General features: G+C 40.0%; 3 protein-coding genes across 3 annotated transcripts in view; 1 reads left to right on the top strand and 2 right to left on the bottom strand.

Moving 5' to 3' along the window:
- Positions 1-462: 462 nt before the first annotated feature.
- Positions 463-2,165, bottom strand: LOC109464734 (PAXIP1-associated glutamate-rich protein 1A-like). Its single transcript, XM_019761812.1, has 3 exons — positions 1,609-2,165; positions 1,219-1,304; positions 463-993 (listed from the first exon to the last, which is right to left on the bottom strand). The coding sequence occupies exons 1-3, from the start codon at positions 1,875-1,877 to the stop codon at positions 677-679; spliced, it is 672 nt and encodes a 223-aa protein (XP_019617371.1). The 5' UTR covers positions 1,878-2,165; the 3' UTR covers positions 463-676.
- A 106-nt stretch (positions 2,166-2,271) lies between these two features.
- On the top strand, positions 2,272-15,101 carry LOC109464743 (kinesin-like protein KIF22). The gene is made up of 19 exons (XM_019761823.1): positions 2,272-2,394; positions 2,578-2,745; positions 2,987-3,114; positions 3,544-3,701; positions 3,859-3,945; positions 4,147-4,205; positions 4,462-4,525; positions 4,625-4,734; positions 4,913-4,988; positions 5,122-5,166; positions 5,381-5,525; positions 5,724-5,862; positions 6,292-6,487; positions 9,344-9,521; positions 9,886-9,965; positions 10,184-10,262; positions 12,295-12,419; positions 14,604-14,663; positions 14,864-15,101. The coding sequence occupies exons 1-19, from the start codon at positions 2,366-2,368 to the stop codon at positions 14,894-14,896; spliced, it is 1,959 nt and encodes a 652-aa protein (XP_019617382.1). The 5' UTR covers positions 2,272-2,365; the 3' UTR covers positions 14,897-15,101.
- Positions 15,102-15,267: 166 nt separating this feature from the next.
- Positions 15,268-22,846, bottom strand: part of LOC109464726 (serine/threonine-protein kinase Chk2-like) — a 145,298-nt gene continuing 137,719 nt past the window's right edge. Inside the window, exons 12-16 of the mRNA XM_019761799.1 lie at positions 19,501-19,616; positions 19,188-19,273; positions 18,693-18,767; positions 17,068-17,275; positions 15,268-16,683 (exon numbers count right to left, since the gene is read on the bottom strand). Coding sequence (XP_019617358.1) covers positions 16,679-16,683; positions 17,068-17,275; positions 18,693-18,767; positions 19,188-19,273; positions 19,501-19,616 — 490 coding nt within the window. The 3' untranslated portion in view covers positions 15,268-16,678. The remainder of the gene's footprint in view (positions 16,684-17,067; positions 17,276-18,692; positions 18,768-19,187; positions 19,274-19,500; positions 19,617-22,846) is intronic.

The following is a 22,846-nucleotide window of genomic DNA, read 5'->3' as shown; positions in this document are numbered from 1 at the left end:
TCCCTTACAAGGGTGTGTGATTTTCACATTTGGCAGCTACAGCTATTCAGGCTATTGATGGATTTCTCCACCCACATGGTGGCCTGCATGGAGATGTGGCTGGGCTGGATTAGGCCATACCAAACTATTTACTCGGTTCTCAGACAAGTTGGCAAGAGGACATCGTGAAAGTTGAGGGTTTGGAGGAAGACTTGATCATCTGAGTTCTGACTGCAGTCACTGCCTAAAACTGACTGAGTATACCAAGTCATGTGCGTCCTAAAATTCAAGCCAATCTATTGAATATCAAATTGTTCAAGGGTATTTGGTCATTCTGACATTACGTTATACTATTCATAGGACTAGATGACAGGTCAAAGACAATTGAATAAGGCTATCACTCAAGTTCAAATTAGACAATATGTGGATTACACCTATTCCACTCAGGCCAAAAAAACTATTACCCCAGAAATCATTCTGCTGAAAAGTATCTCCTTGACATATCTTTATTTTTAAGTTCCGTGTTTTACAAAACACAAGCCTTATACAATATGCTTGCATCTCACTGGTCTGGAATGGTTCTTATAGTATACTGACCAGAAGAGGTCTGTAAAAAGGGAGATCATGAATAGTTTTGTGCCCACTGTCATCAGATGACAGTACGTGTGTACCAATAGTTGAATGGTCAGCAGGTGAGTCAATTTCTTCTAGATCTGGTTCTGCTTGGTGGCCTCTGTGGTGCAGGGGGTGTCTCCACTGGCTCCTGTTTTACATTCTCTGTACTAACCACCGGGGGTACCTCTTTTTCTCCCTCTCCTTTCTCGGGTTGTTTCTGTTCCTCTTTTTTAGTTCCTTTTCCTTCGGTGTTGTCAGTCTTTTTCTCAGAGTCTTTACTGGTGGATGGTTTGACCGGTGTGTCATCGGGGTCTTGCCTGCGGTGTCTCATGATGGAGGACATGATGTTGTCCATTCGTGCCACCCTTCGCTGACCGCTTCTCGGTGTTGGTCTACTTCCTGAAGTGAACAAAACAGCAGGAAGTATCAGTGTTAGATTCAAGCTGACAAAAAAAAAATTCAAGATGCACTCACAAGATGTGTATGATGTATAAATGCAAATCAGCATGTAATACAAACAAATATAAAGGTGTGATATCTTCAACTATCAATCATACGCTAACTGCTTTTTGGCATATCATACGCTATTCCTAGTTGGTGGGGTGAATAATGTTAGTGTCTTACCTGGAGTTCTCCTTGTAGGTGTGAATGTCTTGGCAGGTGTCGTCTCCATTGAGAACTCATCAAAGTCAAAGGAGGGAACAGCTGGCCTGGATTGGGAAGGGTGAGAAAAATAAACACGTTCACAACTTTTACTAAATGAGTCTTTTGTTATGCATATTCTACTTTCACCTGACTTGTTGTACTTACAAAAATTAGTGCATTCAAGGTTAGGAAGTTAACCTCCTTGTATTTAACCTCCTTGGTGCATTTCCAAACAGCACAACATTGGTCATCATCCTTGATCTTATGAAATTATCATGTCTGCCTACACGCAGTAGTATATATAACGTTACACAATAATTCATAATCACAATTTTATACTTGTCAAATTGCAAAAATGTATAGATGTACTTTTTGCTCGGCGTCTCTTCTGGCTTTTCCTCCTCTTTCTCGTCCTCCTTAGTCTCCGTCTCCTCAGGTTTAGGTGTTGGAGCTCTCCTGGGAAGACACTTCATCTGGAGCTCGATAACTCCGTCCTTTTCTAACCTCTCGTACAGAGACGCGATGTCAGCAGGCGGCGGCTCCCAGCTCTGGTAGTTCTTGTGCTCGGCGTCCCAGCTCTCCGAGGCCGCCAGCTCGTCATCACTCGCCGGGATCTCAAAATCTTCGTCCTCGGACATCACGATTACCACTTAGAACGTATAAATATTGCTGAAAATAATTTGTTATTTTGCGCCGTGGGAGGGGGGCATTCCCAAAACACTCTCGCCCAAACAAGCGGAAATTCCAGTCTACTGGACAAAGGGCTAGCTTCAATTTTCTTCAGATTTCCTTCAAACGGGTATACTTGTCCTACAGGCCGAAGGAATCGTTATCAACTTGGCTATTAGTGCTGTTTTTCGCGATATAAACCAACAGAACTGATCGACTCGCCTTTAAAAATCACAAAATGGCGGCAAAATTTTGCGCTTGCGTGAAGCTGTTCTCGCGAGATTTGATTCAGACGGGACTCTGCGAGAGCACGGTTCTGGATGCTGATTGGTCAATGAAACAGACGCTCCAAATTCAATCAAGGACTCAAATCTTTTTCGTACACGACTTGTTTTTGTAGTGAAAATCGTGGTTTATTAGCTACGATTATAGTTCTAAGAAGCTTTCTTGAAGCAATATGACGACTCCAGGATTCCATCGCCACAGGTGAGATACTGTTTCGTACCAAGAGACTACGTAAAATTTATGTACAGATCATGCTCGAAAACGACACAGCACAGTCGGGTTCCACAGTCGTCCATGTTCAAACTCAGGATTTATTTAGACAAAAATTATATAACTCTTTGCAAATTTCTACAATATTTTACCAACCATACTCCTTTCCTGTAGGTCTGTGATAGCCAGGAATGGAGGGCCAGTACCGGTGAGGGTCGCTGTGAGACTCAGGCCCTTCCTGGACAAAGCCCAGCAGGAGAAGGGCAGCACAGTTCGGGGGCTCGGGGAGAAAGCACTGGAAATCTGCAACTGGAGAAACGACCAGGAATCTCTCAAATATGAGTAGGTTTGATAAAACCCAGTTGATTTTGATATAATGTTTCTCTTGCTTTCTCTTGCCTTACTAAGCTACTAAGACTAACTTAGTATACCTAACAGTAACAGTATGTACTAGTAATAATCCCATAAAAAATTTGAGGCTGTGTCAAAAATCAAAATAATTGACATGTACCAGAGTGAGACAGTTTGATATAAATACTAGTATGTCGGTGAAGGTTGATGGTGATTCAAATCTTTTTTTCAGATTTGATGCATTCTATGATAAAGACACCAGCCAGGACAAGATATTCACGACATCTGTCCAGAACCTGTTGGAACACACGCTTCACGGGCAGAATGCAAGTGTGTTTGCCTATGGACCAACAGGAGCAGGTAAGTTGTGTAATGAGGCATGTCAGCTCACAACTGAATGTCATAATCGCTAGACCAAAAGGTCCAGACCCATATGTTACCTCACTGTTTACTAGTGTTAGTAGTTACAGGCCTGCCTGAGGGTCTTTATCACTTTCAATAGTAAGTTACATACTAAATATTGCAAAATCAGTGTAGAAATTCAGTTACACCACTGGCCATATCACATAATGAGCAGAGCCTGAGAATCCAAAATAACCACCTCTAAGAAAATGTTAGAAATTGTACAAAAAAGTGTAAAGAAACTGCAGCTGCAAGCTAAAACAATATTCTTATACAGGCTTTGTACAATGATTGAATGAATCACATATTGCAGAAAACAGACAATTCAAAACATTTGAAACATACATTGTAGATACATTTGCCAATCACATTGCTTTCAACACACAGGGAAGACTCACACCATGGTGGGGACCTCTGAAGATCCAGGTATCATCCCTCGGAGTGTATACGGTGTGCTGAATGCTGTTGCCAAGGAGAGAGGGGCAGGAGACGGAGAATGGGCATATTCCATTGCTGTCTCCTACCTGGAGATATACCAGGAAAAGGTATAGTAAATTCCTGGTTCGCCAACTTAATACTGCAACTTGCATGGCTGGTACAATGGTTTACATGACTACTACATGTACTAGTAGTAAATTATGTTGTAATGCATGTGTATGTGAAATTAAACAGGTTTCATTTCCAATTTCTTATCTTTGACAGGTGTATGACCTCCTTGAGACCAAGAACCATGATCTGCAGATACGTGAAGACAGAGACAGGAATATCTTCATACCTGGGTTGTCTGAGGTACAGTTGGTATCAAATTCCAGCTGGTTCGCCCAGCATGGAAATTGGAATCCATTGTTTAGTCTATAGCTTTATTCCGCTTCTGTGATTGTATTCTCACAGAATTTCATAAAATAACAGTATTGATAACATGTTTGAACAAAGTACATCGTATAGAATGATCATCACCATTTCCTGACACATAAACCTGTCTCCTTACAGAAAACCATCACAGACTTCCAACAGTTTGAGAAACATTTTGTGCCTGCCAGCCTGAACAGGTAAGTGTACCAAAGACAGACACTGTATGAAGCTAGTGATACCACAACCTTTGTTATTTGGGAAACATTATCTGGGTATCCCAAATGATAAAAGGAACACAAGTAAATGAGACCTAATCATCTTCAATACAGCAGATTGCAGCCACATTAGTAAGCACTAGCAAAGGGTAGAAATGGGAGGTAGATGCAAATATGTGCCATATATGGAGTTCTTTTGGCTAAATAAGCTTGTGTTGTCTTTCCTTTCTCTGTCCAGGACCACGGCATCTACAAAGTTGAACAGCAGATCAAGTAGGAGCCATTCCATACTACTGCTGAAGGTAACTTTTCACTTAAGAAAAAGTTAAATCAGACACAGCCATTAAGTGTGTGGAACCAATTATTATGTTTTTCAACAACTGTTGTGGTTTGTTTCACAGGTGGTAAAGACACAGCAGGTGTCACCCTTCAGACAGCTGACAGGTAAACTGTACCTGATCGACCTGGCAGGGTCAGAGGACAACCGCAAAACTGGAAACCAGGGCATCAGGTATGGTGGAGACAATCATTGTACATGTAACAGATACTCATATTGAGGGAGTGGTAACAGTCACTGTGATGAGTATTTTGATAGTACATAGTGTAAGAATCTTACTGTTAAATAAGGAAGTGTTTACTCCCTAGCATATTGATTATTTGACTGATGCTATCTTGTGTGTCCATGTCAGGTTGAAGGAGAGCGGAGCCATCAACACATCACTGTTTGTACTGGGGCAGGTGGTAGATGCACTAAATTCAGGACAGGTAGGGGGCAGCACTGCTACCTTTTCATCGTTGTACAGCTTCAGTGCACTCCAAATGTTATTTAGAATATTGTGAAAAATGCCTGAGTTCTTTGGTGTGTTTCAATGTAGGCATATTTCTTTGTTTGATCCAGGCCAGAGTCCCATACCGTGACAGCAAGCTGACACGCCTACTTCAGGTGAGCCAGACTGATGCATATATGTTCATCTACAAGTGATTATTTCAGCTCAGCACTGAAGCACAAGAACAAACTAATCCTAAGACCTAATATAACTAACATCAGTCAAAACTCAGAAATACAAAAAAGGTAACTGACACACGAAAGGCCTCTCCTATTTTGATGTACATCTGGGCTGACTTTGGTGTATCTTGAATATTTGTCTTTCCCCCAGGATTCTGTCGGTGGAACAAGCCATGCCTGTATGATTGTAAACCTAGCACCAGAGGAGTCCTTCTACACTGATACCTACACCACACTCAACTTTGCAGCCAAGTCCAAACAGATTGTCAATAGGCCATTCACCAGGGAAAGCATTGGTAAAGAAATGTGGTTGCTTTAAGTTTTAATTGAACAAAAACCGTTGTCGTACAAGTCATGGCAATTTGCTGACAACATTCTAGTGTGCACAGACATGGCAATGGTGCAATATCAACATGGTTAAAGCTCCTTCTAGTGAGACTGCGTAAAACTGCAGGTCTGGTAACTGCTTTGTTAATCTTTCTCCCATGAAACAGTGAGACCTCACGTGCTGAAGAGGCCAGCTGATTCTGCCACTGATGGAGCGAGCAAGAGAGTGAGGATAGAGGAACCCTGCACCCCCACCACACCTGCAGTGGTACAGACCCCGGCAAAACTCCCAGCACCTTTCCTCAGGTGTGTGGACCATACCATTGTTGTCCTAAGGGGTGTATTTAGTGTGAGGATCGTTTTGTGTTGAGCAATTTTATCAGTGATTTAGTTTGTTATTAGCTTATAATATGCATCCCTCCTAAGCATTTAATGTATATATTTTTGACAGCAACAAATGTAGCATTGCAATGCAAGTTTTAGCAAAGATTTGAGTAAAACTTAAAAGTTAAACCTAATAGTACTTATCTACAGAAGAAAATTACACATGAATTATCATAATGTCCTGATGCACAGTTTTAACATGTTTTGTCTGTACTTGTTGGTGTTGTAAAAAAGAAGTTTGCCATACACAGTCCTAATTTGTGTTGTACATGTACATGCATATATTTCTATTCTAAATAGCGATTGTCATGTCGAGCTTTCTTCATTAAACCCATTGTACTTGTTACTCAGCCCCTTGCTTAGAAGACAGGATAAGTTTGAGACCAGTATGGTGGATCGTCTGGAGAAGTTGGAGACCGCCATCTTGGCCCGTATGCGTCGTGAGTCCGTCCTGACGACTGCTAACCGAGCCTCGGTCTGTGGTACCCCCGGACAGAGCCGTGAGGTACTGCTGCAGAAACTGGAGGATAGCAGAAAACAGCTACGGGTGAGCTAGCAACTTACCAGGCCTAGGAAAAAAATGTTGTGTTTCCTGTTTGAGTCCTGAAAAAATTAGGGTGGGTGGGTAGGGGTTATTTTTTTACTTTTCTTTTTTTTTAGACTTCAGTGATATCTATTTAAGAGTCCAACTTATACAATTCAGTTTAACAAAGTAAAACTTGCATGAGGACACTTTTATTTTCAATGCCAATGTTAGAAAACCAATTGTACAATGTTTTATCACTCAGGTGTCAGATCATGGAGCTAGAAAAGATTGATCAGCTTGAAAACCTAGTATGTTCCTTGCAGGGGTCCACCCCCAAAAAAGGGTTAGGGTGAGTTTTTGTAGGGTCGGTCGGAAAATAGGAAACACAAAATTTTTGTTCCTAGGCCTTATACATGAGAGACTGACTGCCAATTTAAGTGTTGAGAACCTTCACCAAGAAGGTTATGTTTTGGGTGGCATTGATTGTTTATAGCAATGCTATGGATGGAGGTGCTTACCAGTATAGATTTGACTCCATGAAAATACAAAATTGTGGTAAACAGGATGAAGGAGCCAAGGCACGAGGGATGAGTGTCAATAATTAAGACTCCAGGACAATGGAGTCTGCAGAGACTGGATGACAAACGACCAAATTTAGCCGATATCTACTGGCAAACCACCTGTGGATCATCACTCATCTGCAACAAAGGGCACACCATGACCACATAGGTCCAAGATAATTAAGCTGACTTAGCAACTGAGTCTTGCGGCTTTGTGAATAAGAGAGCCAGGGCTTTTTCAATTTCAGTGGTTGTTAAGGCTGGAATAATGACATAGGATACATTGTATGTGTGTGTGTGTGTTTGTGTGTGTGTAAATAAATGTAAATGGTTGACATACAATGTATATCGGACATTACAGGAGCAATATAGAGTCAGTAAGACTTATTTGTGTTATAAGAATACACACTTTTCCTTGTTTTTCTTTACAGGAGACATGAGCTAATGTGCTATATAGTTTGAGAATAATAGATAATAATACAAGAGAGGAGAGGCAGAATTTTTTAACCAATCCACGCAATACCAGAAATCTTTACAGATGACAGTTGCACGCATTATAGCAATTGTATCCTATGATTCCACTATCTCAAACTGCAACCACGTGCTATCTTTCTCAGGCAGGATAATGCCTATCCTCCTTAAGGATCCCAGTCATCAAACTTTTATGCATCAGTGTCTGATCCCATAATGCACAGGAAGTAAAAGGTCACCATCCCGACTTTGACCTTGGCGGGGCAGACATCACGAAGTCCACATCCCCGCTTTCGCTGACTTTCCTTAATGACCAAAGTACGATCCATTATCCCACATTTGCGGATCCACTCAAGAGGCCACTTAACGGACAAAAGCGCACACTTGAGCCGGGGCTTAGAAAGGCACAAGATAATACAATGTGACACCCGCTGAAGGGCATTGTTACGGGCGCGTGCTCGGTCAATGTTCTAATGCCAAATGGAGTATTGAAAACACATGTTTTATTCACAAAGCTGACCGTGTGCATTGTTGAATGTTATCGACACTGAAATAGAGGTCAATGTTGTTTCTTCTCAGAGTTCAGGTGTGTGTACAGTTCTAAAGCTTCCCGTCACACTGTGTCAGCAGGCATTCTTGTACATGTACTACTACAAGTCTAGATATGGAGAACAAGCATTGCGTGTCAAGCTTTTTTCCCAAGAAAACCTGGTGTACTTTGTTGCTATTTCTCTCAGACTTTTAACCTCCACCAAGGCAGTTACTTGGCTGGATTGTTACTTCACTTGTGGTTGAAAAGGATGATTGAAAAATAAGGTTAAGGTCCCATAACGTTATTGAGGTTGTAGGGGCGTGTGGGTTGTTAATTCACAGTGTCTTGGGCATGGTATCCCTCTCATATCACCACTTGTACCTTTTTAGCTCCCCAACTGAAGTTACGCACCCTAAAGTTAAGTATATGTATAGCAATGTCTAAAATATTGTAAAGGTCTATGTAGGAAAAATAATAGGCTCATTTCTAGGGTTTGGTTCTCAGAGTAAACTAATTCCGAGCCCGACTCCTTTTACCTAATGGTGGACAGGAACGACTCGAAATCCAATTATCCGCCAACTCATCGGATTGCCCTTAATTCAACCCCCTCGTGGCCGGCATCCAAGCTTTCCACGGAGGGAATGTGCACTTAGAGGGCTTACAGTATTACATGGGCTTTAGCTACTCCAATAAGATCAATAACAAGAGCGCCCACTTAAACTAGGGGATTATTCAATGAAGATAAACGTTTTCTTGTGAAGGTATAACACTGACAGACCCATGATGTCTTTCTACAACTGAAAAAAAAGAGATTTAGATAGTACTTAGGTTTCCTTGCAGGCAGCTGATGACTCTCTTTGAGTACATTTATATTACCACGGGATAATCACTCGAGATGCTTTATTGATTTGTGTTTCACGACCTTGTGACCTTGGCTGAATGGGGGAGGGGGGCAGGAGCATATCTTCTGGAAAACTGTTTCAACTGGCAGCTTAGAGCTAGACAGTACTGGCTTATTAGGTACAGTGCTACCAGTAGATACCGCTACTCATGAAGTGTAAAATGTTACAAGCAAATAAACCATGTATGATTTTGCTTGAAATTTACGAAGCTGACTTTTGCAAAAAGATACTTTGCAGGGTAAACAGTATAGCACTCACAATGGTAAAACATTTAGTTACTGTATTGTAAAACGTATCATAATAACAGATCTTAACTTGCAAATGTATAAGATGTTTAGTTTTCACTTCATTTGTACAAGGTCCCATCATTTAAATCTACATAAATGTCATTGTTGGTTTTTCTTGCTTGCAGGAATTAAAAGAACAACAGGAGCAGCAAAAGGCTGCTGCAGAGACAGCAAAGGAGAATGAGCAGCCGCTGTGCCAGCAGCTGACTAGCGATGTCCTCTTCAAGCACAGCACCTCTTTCATCCGCAGGAAGAAAGTTGCTGAAACTGAGAAACCCAAGGCCATGGTCTCACCTGTGCAAGGTAAAGTGTTAATTGTCTCAGATTCTTTCTCTTTTGTTACTTTTATCATGGCAAAAGCCTCTCAAGCACCTATTCAAGCCATAAAGCAATAAGTTTCCGTTGTAAAGTGCTTTTTTATCCTCAATAGGTATGATGACATTTACTTTTGGATGCATGTTTGTTACATTTTATGGTTCTGTCCATGGTGCTGATTTACTGTACTACACTGACAAATAGAATGTATTTGAAGTGTAATGTATGTTTTTATGCACACTTGAGAGCATACATTTGTATATACTTTGTTCTCGGTGTTATCTGGCTCTGTCCATGGTGCTGATTTTCATAACGTGGCTGTTATTAACACACTTCCTCCTGCTGTTTTCAGCTGGCCCACTGAAGCCATTGAATATGGACCAGGACTCACCTGATATTCAATTTGTCAGGATTATCAAGCCTAAAGACACGGTAAGATCTTCCTTAAAATTAAAATAAAGTCATTTGATATTTACCTCTTAGAATGTGTGGTGTATAGCTTTTCACGGTTAAAGTTTCAAAAGTTCTGTTGAACTGAAAGAAAATCTAGAACTGGAGGGAACTTTGATGCCAAACAACTGTATGGTCTAGGTGGTTTTACCTTGGATATAATCACTAGTGTCATTGTTAACATTATGTAACAATAACAGGTAAAAACTAAGAAGGAAGGAGGGAAAGGCAGTGGCAAGTGGCAGTTGGAGACAAATCCTGAGCTACAGGAAAAGCATGGTGAGTACATGTACATGTACATGTATACATTTCAAAGACTTCAATATAGCTTTGATTTACGAGTCATGATTGCAAAGTTTCATGATGTGTTCCTTCCAGATGGAAGCCTTTAATGGTGTTCAGAGGTGTCATGTACATTTTTTTCTCAAAATGTCATTGACTCAAATATTCGAAATGTGTGCCCCTCCACATTGGAGTCTTGTGGGAATGCTGCTTCCGAGCAACTTTGTAGCTGGAAGCAAGCATAACATATTCACTTGTTCATCTTTCCTTCCTTAAAAATGTGCCTGCTCCTCAATTTTCCTGAATGGAATCATAGCCCATCTGTCAATCATAAGTTAGACCATAATCTGTGTGAGATTATTTTGCAGAAATTCAGTTAATTAGTTTCCTTCCATTCCTTACTGCTCATCAAAAATTTCCTAATCATGCAATCCCCCTGCACAACAATTTGCTCTAGGAAAAGCCTTAATTACTTTTTGGATGCAAGTGATGTAGTCATAATGTTACCTCAAATTTGCGACTGTCTCTTATGCTTGCTTGAATTTCTTTATTTTGGTTCTTCGATGTATGGAGCTTTAGACACAATCTATACTACAAATTTGACACCCAATCTTTTCAGAAGACTGTCTGTTCCTATAAGTCAACTCCCATAAGACCACATGTGATAACCTGCTGACTATGCACTTGTCTTACAACCTGCTAATGTTTGATCACATTTATTGATTATAGTATGATTTATTCATGTAAAAGATCAAGGCAGGTCCTAGTATAGGAAATTGGAAAAGTCTGATATCGACATTTTCGTTCCTGGATAGGGTAGAGGTGAACACAGTTGATAATTGTAATATTGTGAAGCATGCTGATTAGAAATATCTTCGGAAATTCACAAATTCAAAAAGTCTTTATTTACATTGTAGATTCTAGTGCTTTTTGGTGTGTGATCTGTGGGCTATTGCCCCTTGATATGTTTGAAAATTTCTGAAAGTAATCTTCTTAATACCTTTGCTTATTTTTTGTTGTTTTCATTTTGACAAAATTGCCCTCATGTATTTGGAAAACAAACAAGATGGAATGACTAATAACTTGTTTATGATATACATTAATCTTCAATTAAATGTGTGTGTGTATTCATTACATGTACATACATAATGATCCAACATTGTAACTATTTTTGTGTTTTGTATTTATGTTGCATCATTTGCATCATAACTAGTAACATTTATATTACTATTCTCTATAATCAAGGTATGCTCATATAGTCATATGTTGAAACAGTAATGGTATCTGTTGCTCACCATAATTAGGTGCTCGATCAAGCTTGACATTTCAGCCCAACCACGAGGTGGTAAACAGTCTGGGGGCCAAGTTTGTACCTTGGTGTGCTCAGTTTAAGGAGTGAATACAGTCAGATTCAAGTTTTCCTACTGGCCTCTTGCTTTCATTATGTCCTGTCTTGCTAAATTTTCACTTTAAAAATGTCTGAAAAGCAAGGATACAAGTTGAAGAGGCCTTACCATGGGCTTGCACACAAATTGTCCAACCGTAAATTGAATTTCTGAGGCAAGCCCCATTGAAGAGGAATGACTTGCTGCTAGCAAACATATGTCTCCTGGTACAGCTTTCAGCAATATCGGCTTCTAAGACCTCTGTGCTATGCAAGATCGGCCCTAAAATAAATAATGGAAGCACAGGTTATGTAACTTATGACTATAGCATGGTCTTTGTGACCGAGTCTCTCTGTACATCTATCATTCTTCCATGTAGAAACAATGCCCTGTCCGTGAGTTACCTCACTGTTTCATGATCTCAATGGGATGGATCATTAGATTTTACTTCAGCAAAATTTCACAAGATTGAGCACTGCCACTGTTATTAACATTTGTAGCTGCATAAATCCAATCATACATCATTCTCAACATCAACTGTCAGACAGTGTCACAATTCAAACAGTCTATCTGACGCCACTGCAGCTGGATTGTAGTTTCACTGTGAAAAGTTGTTGAAATTCATGAGTGTTGACTTTCCGCAGCTGCTGGAGTGCTGGATGTGTTGAACAGCGGGAAGCTGAAGAAGTTGACGTCCCTACAGTGTGTCGGAGACAAGAGAGCCCGCCTCATCCTGGGCTGGTGGCAAATGAACGGTCCCTTCAAACAGGTATCATAACTCTAAATACTAAATAAAATATACCAAGTCTTTATGAGTTTGTTAAAGAAAATTAACAATCACACATAAGACTGAAGTAATCTACATTAACTGTTACAGTGTATGTTGAAGTTGAAACCTTACCAGCAAGGAAAGAAATATAGTGAAAGGCTTGTAAAAGCCTCTGGCACTATAATTGCCTTTAGTTGTAAAGTTGTATCAACCTGATTAATCATTAATCAGCTGCAGCCAGAGAAGACTTACAGAAATTGTATAATTTACTATCTAAACCAAGCACTCTCCAAATACTAGTGGTAGCACATATTTAGAGCAAGAAATTTTAATCTTCAGAGGAGACCCTTTTATATTAGTTTTACTTTATAAGGCTCACAATACCAGGCTGTAGATAAAACAAACATGGGTTACAGATCAATTACAAATAGACCCAGTTTCCAGCCCACTGAGCTATTAGGAACGGCTAGGCAGCCACAATTAGTCACGGTCTGTTACAGAAGCATACAAGGAGAATCAGCACTGATGTTTTGCATCTAAGGAAATGCTCGCCATCCCTAATGGATTTATCAAACTTTTAAGGACTGTTCTGCACTGCTGACGGTAATAAGTGCTGACACACCATCTGTGTTGAACAGACTGGGGATCAGATGGTCATCAATCATATAGATGGTGTCATTGAGTAGTTATGATACAACCCCAAGGTCTGCAGTTTTATTACCAAGTATGCATGTTTTTTCCCCACCTTTTTTCCCTGTAGGCTACTAGTATAGCCAAAGGTACAATGTAGCAAACCTATAACATGTAGCCCCTTGGGTAGAAATGTTAGTGCATTTAAAGCATTTGCAAAACTTTTAAATCTTCGGGTGGGATGTCACATCACGGCCTGGGTCCTTAACGAAGTGTCCACTAATAAATACTGCCTGGCCGTTCCTAATGGGTCTCAGTGCGATCACAAGACGGCAGATTGGGTCGGTTAAATCCTAAGAGAGTCTGACAGGACTGGATGGAATATTGGCCACAGGCAGTGTAAACAGTAATGAAGAACCGCACGGACGATGGTCTGGTCCAATCACTGACCGCCGCCGCTAATGACCAGCTGATGGTGGTCAGTCTGAGCAGAGACCTCTCAGACCAGGGTTATGGCTATCTGGGTCAGCCGCTATATAAATACATCAGTACCAGTGCCTTCGTGATTATAGCTGACTCCATGTATAATGCACTGTAAGGAATGGGGCCAACACGAAGTTATCAAACAAACTGGGCTTGTCTATCATTATTTTGGATGATTAAGCCGTTGAAGGGTTGTGATAAACTCAGCCTGTCAATTTTGAGAGTGAGGATCATAGCTGTTTCTCATGAAAATATATCGCAAATGACAGAGTTCGGTAATATCAACATTAGTCACGATGGATGTATAAATGTCCAACTTAACTGAACTTATGAAAATTGCTGAAATAAAATGATACACAACTGCACTGAAGGGCATTTATGTACTTTCAGTTTCAAAAATGCCAAATTGCCCAGAAAGAAATTGGAAAAGGAACATCAGATGTGACTTTAAAAATGACCTTAATATTTTACTTAAATGCATGATGACTGCATATATATCAAGCAGGCATGTTTCTTAAGTAAGATGGCTTGTCGTCTGTTAACGGTGCCACAGGTCAAGTCTTGAGGCTTCTTCAAGTTATCTGGACACTAAGTTAGGAGAAGCTTGCTATCCTCCATGCATGCAGTCCATTATGAGGTGGAAATCAATCAAATTGCGTCTTCCACACTAAGGTGATCGCCACAGGAGAAACTTGGTCCTGTGGATTGACTACATGGCCCAGGGATGGATATAACAAGTCTCCATGGCTGGGAGATCATCATTAGTCAGTACTCAGTACTCACAAAGTTCAGATCAGTGTCCGAGGGCAATAGTTGTTGGAGTTTGACAGATAGGTACTTAGGTAGTGCAAAATGACTCCTCAAGAGTCAAGTATATTTAGTATTACGGTGGGCCCATGGTATGGTTACCATACATTTTGTACATACATGTACTTTCTTGTAAGTTGAAATAGACCAATGCCTTCTCCTGTTTCTTGATTGGAATGTATTTATGTATAATAGAATGGAAAATATTTCAGTTACAAAATGGTAGTTCATTGCTAATTACATGTAACCCATTAACTCTTCCAGGTTGAAGACTTGAAAGCAATCCCTGGCCTACCTAGCAAGACAGTAGACAACATTATCAAGGTAACTACATGTGACTTGACTTACGTCATGTCAGCCTTCTATTTATTAGAAACCCAAAACAAATTGGTTGAATTATGGATTATTTCTTAATCATTCATGTGAAATAAGACAACTTAAACCAACTTTAAATGTTTTTTTAAATAGTAAATGCTATGATTTAGAGATTTCAAATAAATGTTTTTATCTCCTCCTTCCTACAGGGAAATCTTCTGTGCTTTGGCATGTCATCCTGAATTGTATGACACCCGTCAAAACCGTGGAACCTGCAGAAGGATCTAAATCTTTTGTACAAAATATTTTACTATTATCACCCTGAAGTTTATGTGTGAGATGTAGAATCATATTACGATGAAATATGTGAACAAGACATCCAACTGATAGGTTGCTTTGATGTACGATGTATACATGGAGAGTCATGTACATGTAGTACTACATTCCTTGGTACACTAAATGATTTGTGTGTGTGTGTGTGTGTGTGTGTGTGTGTGTGTGTGTGTGTGAGATGAGAGTTACATGGACAAATGAGCCAAAGAAGTCAGCTGGTTGGCAGCTTCCACAGTTTATTTCACTCAGCACTAGTTAGTAACATTATAAACAGAGCTGCTAGTTCATAGAAGAGAGTATATTCTATACAGTACTTTGGTTAAAACAGTTTAGTGACCAGTGTGTGCTTTCTAAAACATTTTTAAGTACATTCATATTTAGCTGTAAATACTGTGGCAGTGTGTTGTGGCATCATATCATGATAATAAGCTAGTTACCTATACATAATATCTCTATTTCATGTGTATAATGCTTGGTTTAACCACTGCACTATTCTACTGGAACAAGTCAACAACATCTACTTCTAAAATGGAACGATAGATACACCATCCAATATGCCATTAATAATTCCTGACATTTATAACATTGTAACACTTCTCAAAGTTAGCTCATGTCAAAGGCTAAGAAGTCCATCTAATATGCATTTGTATGTATTTGACATCTACTGCTTAAAGGGTGGCACATGACAGTATGCTAGTTTCCAAACATGAATCTTTTCTATTGGAGTGCTCTCACTGTAGTACTTGTAACATCCTCCATTGTATATTCTGTACAGTTCCAAAGTGCTAATAGATTAGAAGATATCATAGATTTGTGGCATGATAGATACATGTATCTGGAAACCACGTTGTATAAAGGAATGTCTTTTAGCAAGTACTTAGTAGTCACATACTAATCCCAATACAAGAGGCTAACATTTAAACATTGCTTCGTTGTCTCTTTTTATGCTATACTCCCCCACACTAAGTTCTATACAATATTTCTGCCACTGTTCCTACTCAGCTCAAGGACACCCCCCTCCCCACATCATAAACACATCCTTGCACCATTTATTCCGCCTCTCAGATGAAAAACATTAAAGCCTGCGCTCCCTTTCAACAAGTTGCCACTTTTGCTGTGAGCTCTCCATTCAGAATCCATCACCAAAGTGATGATGTGCCCATGTTTTCAATAGAGCGCACCCTTGGCAATGACCTTCATGGCTCCCTGGGAGCTGCTAGGAGTCAGAAGTTGGTGTCTATCACATCAATATGGAAACCTACACCACACAAGAGCAAGGGGTAATGCTTTCTTATACAGGCAGATTGTAAAGAAGTGGCAAGAGTGCAAGTACAGAGAGAGCTCAGGCGGTACAAAGCTGATAAATTACAGGAAGAAGAGCAGACTAGGTAATACTACACAGTTCTTTCTCATTTTCCGGTTCCTTCCACCCCTTAAAATGGTTCATTCCTACAGGAAAGCGGCATAGCAATCTATCTGTACTGAAGCATGAATTGTAGAGTTTGGAAGCATGCGTTGAAATATGGCTAAAATCATTGGCAGTGTTGCAGGGGAGAGAGATAGAGCCGACAGAAGATGATGAGGTCCCTGTCCATACTGGCCCTGAGTCCGCTTAGCTGTTCCCTGACGGATGGTTGTTATTGTTGGCAGGCCTTTACAAGTGTACTTCCATAAGCCGCCGGTCCCTTGGTCTAACCTAGGGGGCAACACAGAGGGAGAGACGGAAAACAACACAATCTTACTTCCAACTAGTATAGAGAAACGTATCCTGCAGTCTGGGGCATTTAAACAACACTACATATATATAGTTACATTGTAACTATATTAATATCATTCACACGAAATAGAGATAAACAGCTTCAGTATTGAGTGCATTTGGTAAAAACCTACATTAGAATTAAACATTTCTTGAGTTTATTCTACTTTGTAACTATGCGTACATGTGATGTACCTAAAAGACAGTTTTACAGCTGACATGCAGACTGGGAAAAATCTATTACTGAAAAGTTGTGGCCCAGTGACTGTGTGTTCTACATCACGTCACCCAATTATTTCTCGCACAAGATCATTTCTTGCACACCGTCAGACATTCCGGTGTGCGACAACCGCGGTGAGTCCACAGACATGGCGGAAGTGGACGTGGATGAACCGCTCCCGCCGCTACTAGAGCTTTCGTCTCCTACCCGGCGCTTGGGTGGTGGAGGGGTGGGGAGGGTCGGGGTGACGGGGGAGGAGGTCTTAGGGTCGTGGCTTTCCTCCTGGCCAGGGTGGGGTCTCTTTCTGCTTGCCTGTGAAAAAAAACAACAACAACAAGCAAACAAATTATCATGAAAGTTCATCTTTGTTGGTAGTAATCATAGTAAAACGTTGAACTTTATTCCAACACACAAATTATCAGGGGCCACTGTCGCCTTCATCGGGATAATTAATGACCAATCACTTCACAGCATAATCTTGCAATAGTTATGGTTACAAGCACGTGACCTTATTCACACGAGACTTTACTGATACATGACGGGAGCAGTTGATCAAACAAACAAACAAACAAACAACAAGCAGCTTTACATTAATTTTGCAGTCCAAATGACAACAGTCATAATCTGACTCACATTCAAGCAGATATTCAGGAAGTGGGGGCGTGTAGTTAGTAATGTTTACTGGCTCCCCTCCTTTTTTTGGAACTCATTCTTATCACTCAAAAACCAGACATCTTTATATGCCTTTAAAATTCTTCCCAATAGCATTGTCAGTACCACAGACTGTATACATCATGTATGTATTACCTCCTAAGACTGGCCTACCAGAAAAGGGATAGAAAAACCATTTGTACAATCTGCACACATGCAATAACTTCAAGGGCACCTTGTTTCCTATCATCTACAAGCCATTGGCCTCTTCTGTAGACAAGTGACTGAGGCACTCATAACTAACTACAAAATGTACATACAACATCCCCCAAAACTTTCCACACTCGTTTGCTCCTAACCCCGTGGCCAATCAGTAACAACTTTGAAATCTAGGTGTGCTTGTTTCTGCGTTCCTTTCAGATAAGAAGATTCCAGCTGCTCAAGATCAAATCTGTATCAATCAATTTTCAAGCTCATGTTATTCCTCAAAGTCCAAGAAGGCCCTTTCATTTCATTTCCAAGCCTCTAATTCCGGGCTACCTGCCGGAGTGGCTGATACCATCATGTTATTGGAGGACAATGCATACAAATGGGGTCGACTTTGCAACTTGCTGGAGCTTTGACATTTCTTGTGCCTTGGTGAGGAAAGGGTACGCAATTGCAAGGTAAACTGACTCCCACTTTAGGCTTCACTGACTTGATTTCATGGATTACAAGGCCGCATGAGGCCCAGAACTGATGCAAGCATGTCAAAAGACATAAAACTGATGGGTAAAAAAGATACCTGAATGTTGAAATCTAAATTAGCAAGGAAGTTCTAGAAATAATTCAGCAATCATGAAGATCATCATATAACAATCAATGCATCCTGTATGCCTACTCTTTTATGAGGTAGGTTGTCTTGCTGAAACAACCAGCATGGCCTAAAATCACCCAGCAGAAGCCTCTCTCATGATGTACATTTGTACATACAAAATCCCTTTCTCCTTGAAACTATGGGTAATTTGATGACTTATCCACCTTGACCTATCTCTAGATTGTAGAATTGACATTCGTGATCAAAAAAATAGACACATACGGTGGAAAGTGGTGGAGGCATTCCAGAAGCTGCTGGGAACATCAGTTTGTTTGCCTTGGCTGTCATCTCGGGGTCCTAGAATTGATCATTGCTGATTAATAAATGATACCATCAATATAAGCTAACTTCCATTGTATAAAAATTGTATTATATTGTCCTTAAAGTTCATAAACTACATGTTTTACCTGCATACTGTATTGTTTATGAAGTCAGAAAGACAAAAGTTTGACCATCATTACAATTAAGCTATTTATAAGACATGTAGCATGGCATAATTGTGATCTTGCTTAACCGTTGCATCAGTACCTAAAGAGACAGTTTGAGGGAACAACATAATAGACAACTAAGTCCTCTCTCTGTTCACTACTAATGTAGTATGTGCAAATTTTGTGCATGTACAGTGACAGTTGAGCTACATTGTATCATGTAACACAACATGCAAACAATACGTCTACTGGTACACTCTGAAGTTAGAAAAATGTATCCTGGCCCCACCTTAAGCCATGGGTGGTTGAGTGCCTGAGTCACAGTGAATCTCTTCTTGGGATCAACTGTTAGCAGCTTCTTGATGAGGTCTTTGGCTAAAAAAACAAATATGTGTCATCAGCAAAACTCAGTATATTAAGGAAACATGGCAAATGTACGTAGATGTGTCAATGGTATTTTTCAAATGGGTCTACATGTATCTTGTCCAAACATCACAGAATTGTACAGTCCATATTAGCCATATAGCAACGACAACAAACAAGTGATCCATGTTTTGTCCTAGCTGCAGAACTTTTGAATGCCCTAACATGCTGTAACATACCATCTTCAGAGATTCCTCTCCAGTACTTCTCATGTAGCTGGTACGAGCCGCGGATGATCTGCTCTTCCAACTTCATGTCCTTCCGCTCATCAGTGAAGGGAGGATACCCACCAAGACTGGAGGATAGAAAAACAGACAACTATTACTTAAGATTCTGTAATTAAGGTAAATATGTAGACCATTTTTATTGATGATTTGCATATCATAACAATCACTGTGCAAGTAATACATATAATTAAAATCTCAAGACTTCCACTACAAAGCATTTTGGAGTTAGTAATATTTAGTGTAGTGATAATTAATAGAGACAAGATGCTTGTCCTGCAACAGTAGCAGCAGGTGCCACCATGTGATTGCAGTTGGTACTGCAGAATACATGTAACTACAGTAATGCAGAGATCTCTACCTTCCTTGTAAATGTCTAACTTACTAACTTCCTCGTAAATGTTCACATGTCTTAAATCAATCATTCTCTTTTTACATGTAGTGTTTCTTGTGGAAGAGGTAGATATTGGCAACATTCAAATTCATATCTTCAACTGCCATAAAGCACAATCACTTTGATTAAAGTTATTTATTTCATATGTTTGGAAATTCACATCTTATATCTTCACTACCAAAAGATCTGAGACATTTCTTCCAATGAAATAGTTTCTCTCACACCTGGCCATGGACATTTTTTGCCCCCCCCCCCTTCAACTATCAATTTAGCCATACTGTAATTGCCAGTGACACTCTGTAAGATACAGATCTGGTCATCAGATACTGCTCTTCCATCTGGTCAAGATGTTTAATCCATCAATGTGTGGGATGAACTAGCCATTATTTCTCATACTTGTTTAAGTATCCATCAAAGTCAACATTTGCCCTTGGGCATGTACAAAATGTACACGTAGTAATAACAGCAGAGATGAAATCGCTGACCCAGTTACACTATCTAGGTTAACATTATTTATGACACACTGTGAACTACATGTGGTGTGTCTGCTTCGACATAAATCCTTCCAAAAGACATGCTGGAATCAAAACAAAACCTTTCATGGTATGTAATGGCTCTATAAATAAAAAAGATAATGCAATAAATCATTGCAATGATGGGAAAAAGACTGCAATATTGAACTTTGTGGCTGAAATGAAAGCAACGAGAATAAATACATTCTTCATTTTCAGGGCAATGCTATTTCATTCCATTATCTTCTTGACCTAATTATATGGTTCTTTTATTGTGTTACAGACTGACTGAGATATTTGCAAAGCCCTTTAAGTATCTTTCTGACCTGCTTAGTAATACTCAAAAACTACCGTTACCATTATCAGTCACTGTAGTAAAAATTTAAAGGTGAAAAAAACTACTGACAGTAATTTCTTGCAAGTGATATTAGAGGCTAGTAAACTTCAATCTGTTTGAAGTTCGTAAGTCATTTTTCAACAAACAACTTGGTTACCTAATCTTCACAATAATCTACCATTTTTTAAACTTCTTTCTTCTCCCAAGTCTTTTAAGTTTCTAAGTGACTCCAATTTCTGTGTACAGCACTGATACCACCTCGCCATCTTTCCTTGTCAGCTACAAAGCACGACTCTGCCTTACGTTCTTCATTTTTCGTCTTTGAAGCCTCCATGTGTCAAAGTTTTACACTTTGGAAGGGCAGAGAGGCCTTGTAACAAATGCCTACGACTTTTCCAAATCTCCACCTTATCTTATCTCTATCAGAACACGAGGGACTCTACCCCTCACTCACACCTAGTCCAGCCGGCAGAAGCTTCAACCTGCATAATGGCGCTCCTTCATCACACGGCTTTCTCCGGCAGAGAAATACGACAACTCCAATCGAAGCAGCCCATCTGTAGGCACCTCTATTCACTGCACATGACGAATGGTAGCCTGGTATAGACGGGGTCGATCTTTCTCTCGCTCTCTCTACCTCCCCGACCAAGTCTCGCTGACTAAGAATAGATCCACATGAATTACATAAATTCTTTACTCTCCCATCAACTACAGATTGAAAGATACTGGCGTGCTTCCAGGAGATATGCCAAGACTACAAGAAATAACATGCATCTTTTGCCCAAAATCTACTGAGCACACATAATGAAAACGGAAAATCTACCATTTTTAGGTAAGATGCATGCCGCTATTGATATTTGCGGTGGTGGACTAGGAGCTTGCCAAGGGAGAAGCTCGTGATCTGTCACTTTACGCTACAGAAACTAGGATAAGCCCCAGCCCTTAGGGCCGCGTAAGGCCATGCCTGGGGTGGCCTTGAAATGACTTTAGCCTCCTTTTTCTCAGTAAAATCAATATGCAAGACCATTAGTGTTCCTCCCTGTGCATGGCATTTAAAGTAAGAAAAACTGAAAGCATATTTGTCTTCTTGACTTCTGTTATTCTTTGACTGTATCAGATGAAGGAGGCATAAATCCCATGTTGAGTGAAAGTACTTTGATCACAGACAAGGACTACATGTTGCAGTATACTTGTATGCAGGAGAGTGTAATGAACTGCCAGGTCCCTATCACAACATCTTCCACACTAGCATATTAAAATGGTATTCAGAGATGACAGATGTCACCACCTTACCCATACTGCTCTGCAATCTTTCCAGTCTCATGGACCAAATTAAGATCATTTAAGATGTATAACATTGTGTTAGTTCAAAAGGGAAAATAGACAGACTGGTAGACAGACAGATATGCCAAAAACAATCCTTCACTCCCTTGGGGGTCAAGTAACAAATCTACAAGCACGCCATGTTTTAGTGAGGCTTACATTTAAAAGGACTTGCTTATACCAGTCTAGCATCCCAATAGGGGTGTCAATGGGCTATACCAATGTTGCACCCCAATAGGGTTGTAACTAAAATGGCACTTTAAGTATTCCTCTCCATCACACTCTTCCCTTGTTTCTGGGGGTTTTTCCTCAGATATATTTCTGTTTGGACCAGGGATCTGACACATTAATCAATGTTTTGCATGCATTTATGTAGGGAGGCATTGAGCAATTTGAAAAGAAACACACACATACATGTACACAAGACCTTTTCCACCTTTTCATTAGCAACCTAATCCTATCTGTACTTACCAATTCTAAGTCTCGGTATACTATATCAGCCTGAATACAGTTTAATTCTCAACTATTTATGATGTAACACAAAATTACAGCTTTAATTGCCTTTCAAGCATACATATATGTCCATAATTGTGTATCTCTGAAAACCTGTACATGAATTCATTGACAACCTACAAAAAATTACCAGCATTCTTCAACGAAACAACCCAATGTCAGAGAATTATGACAGTTTTACAGTTAGAGTCTATATTAAATAGAAACGAAAGGTACATTTTG

The sequence above is a fragment of the Branchiostoma belcheri genome, unplaced genomic scaffold (genome assembly GCF_001625305.1).
Source record: "Branchiostoma belcheri isolate BF01 breed outbred unplaced genomic scaffold, Haploidv18h27 scaffold1, whole genome shotgun sequence".
Classification (NCBI taxonomy): Eukaryota; Metazoa; Chordata; class Leptocardii; order Amphioxiformes; family Branchiostomatidae; genus Branchiostoma; species Branchiostoma belcheri.
The sequence above is the reverse complement of the archived record's forward strand: the minus strand, read 5'-3'. Positions and strand labels throughout refer to the sequence as shown.

What these genes read in the sequence shown, in the direction of transcription:
- LOC109464734 (XM_019761812.1), bottom strand. Translation starts at nt 1,877, where the DNA reads ATGTCCGAGGACGAAGATTTTGAGATCCCGGCGAGTGATGACGAGCTG. An exon ending in GAAGAGACGCCGAGCAAAAA is followed by an intron (nt 1,305 to 1,608) that starts GTACATCTATAC and finishes TTCCCAATCCAG; the next exon opens with GCCAGCTGTTCCCTCCTTTG. An exon ending in ACCTACAAGGAGAACTCCAG is followed by an intron (nt 994 to 1,218) that starts GTAAGACACTAA and finishes TGTTCACTTCAG; the next exon opens with GAAGTAGACCAACACCGAGA.
- LOC109464743 (XM_019761823.1), top strand. Translation starts at nt 2,366, where the DNA reads ATGACGACTCCAGGATTCCATCGCCACAG. An exon ending in AGCTGACACGCCTACTTCAG is followed by an intron (nt 5,167 to 5,380) that starts GTGAGCCAGACT and finishes TCTTTCCCCCAG; the next exon opens with GATTCTGTCGGTGGAACAAG. An exon ending in ATAGCAGAAAACAGCTACGG is followed by an intron (nt 6,488 to 9,343) that starts GTGAGCTAGCAA and finishes TCTTGCTTGCAG; the next exon opens with GAATTAAAAGAACAACAGGA.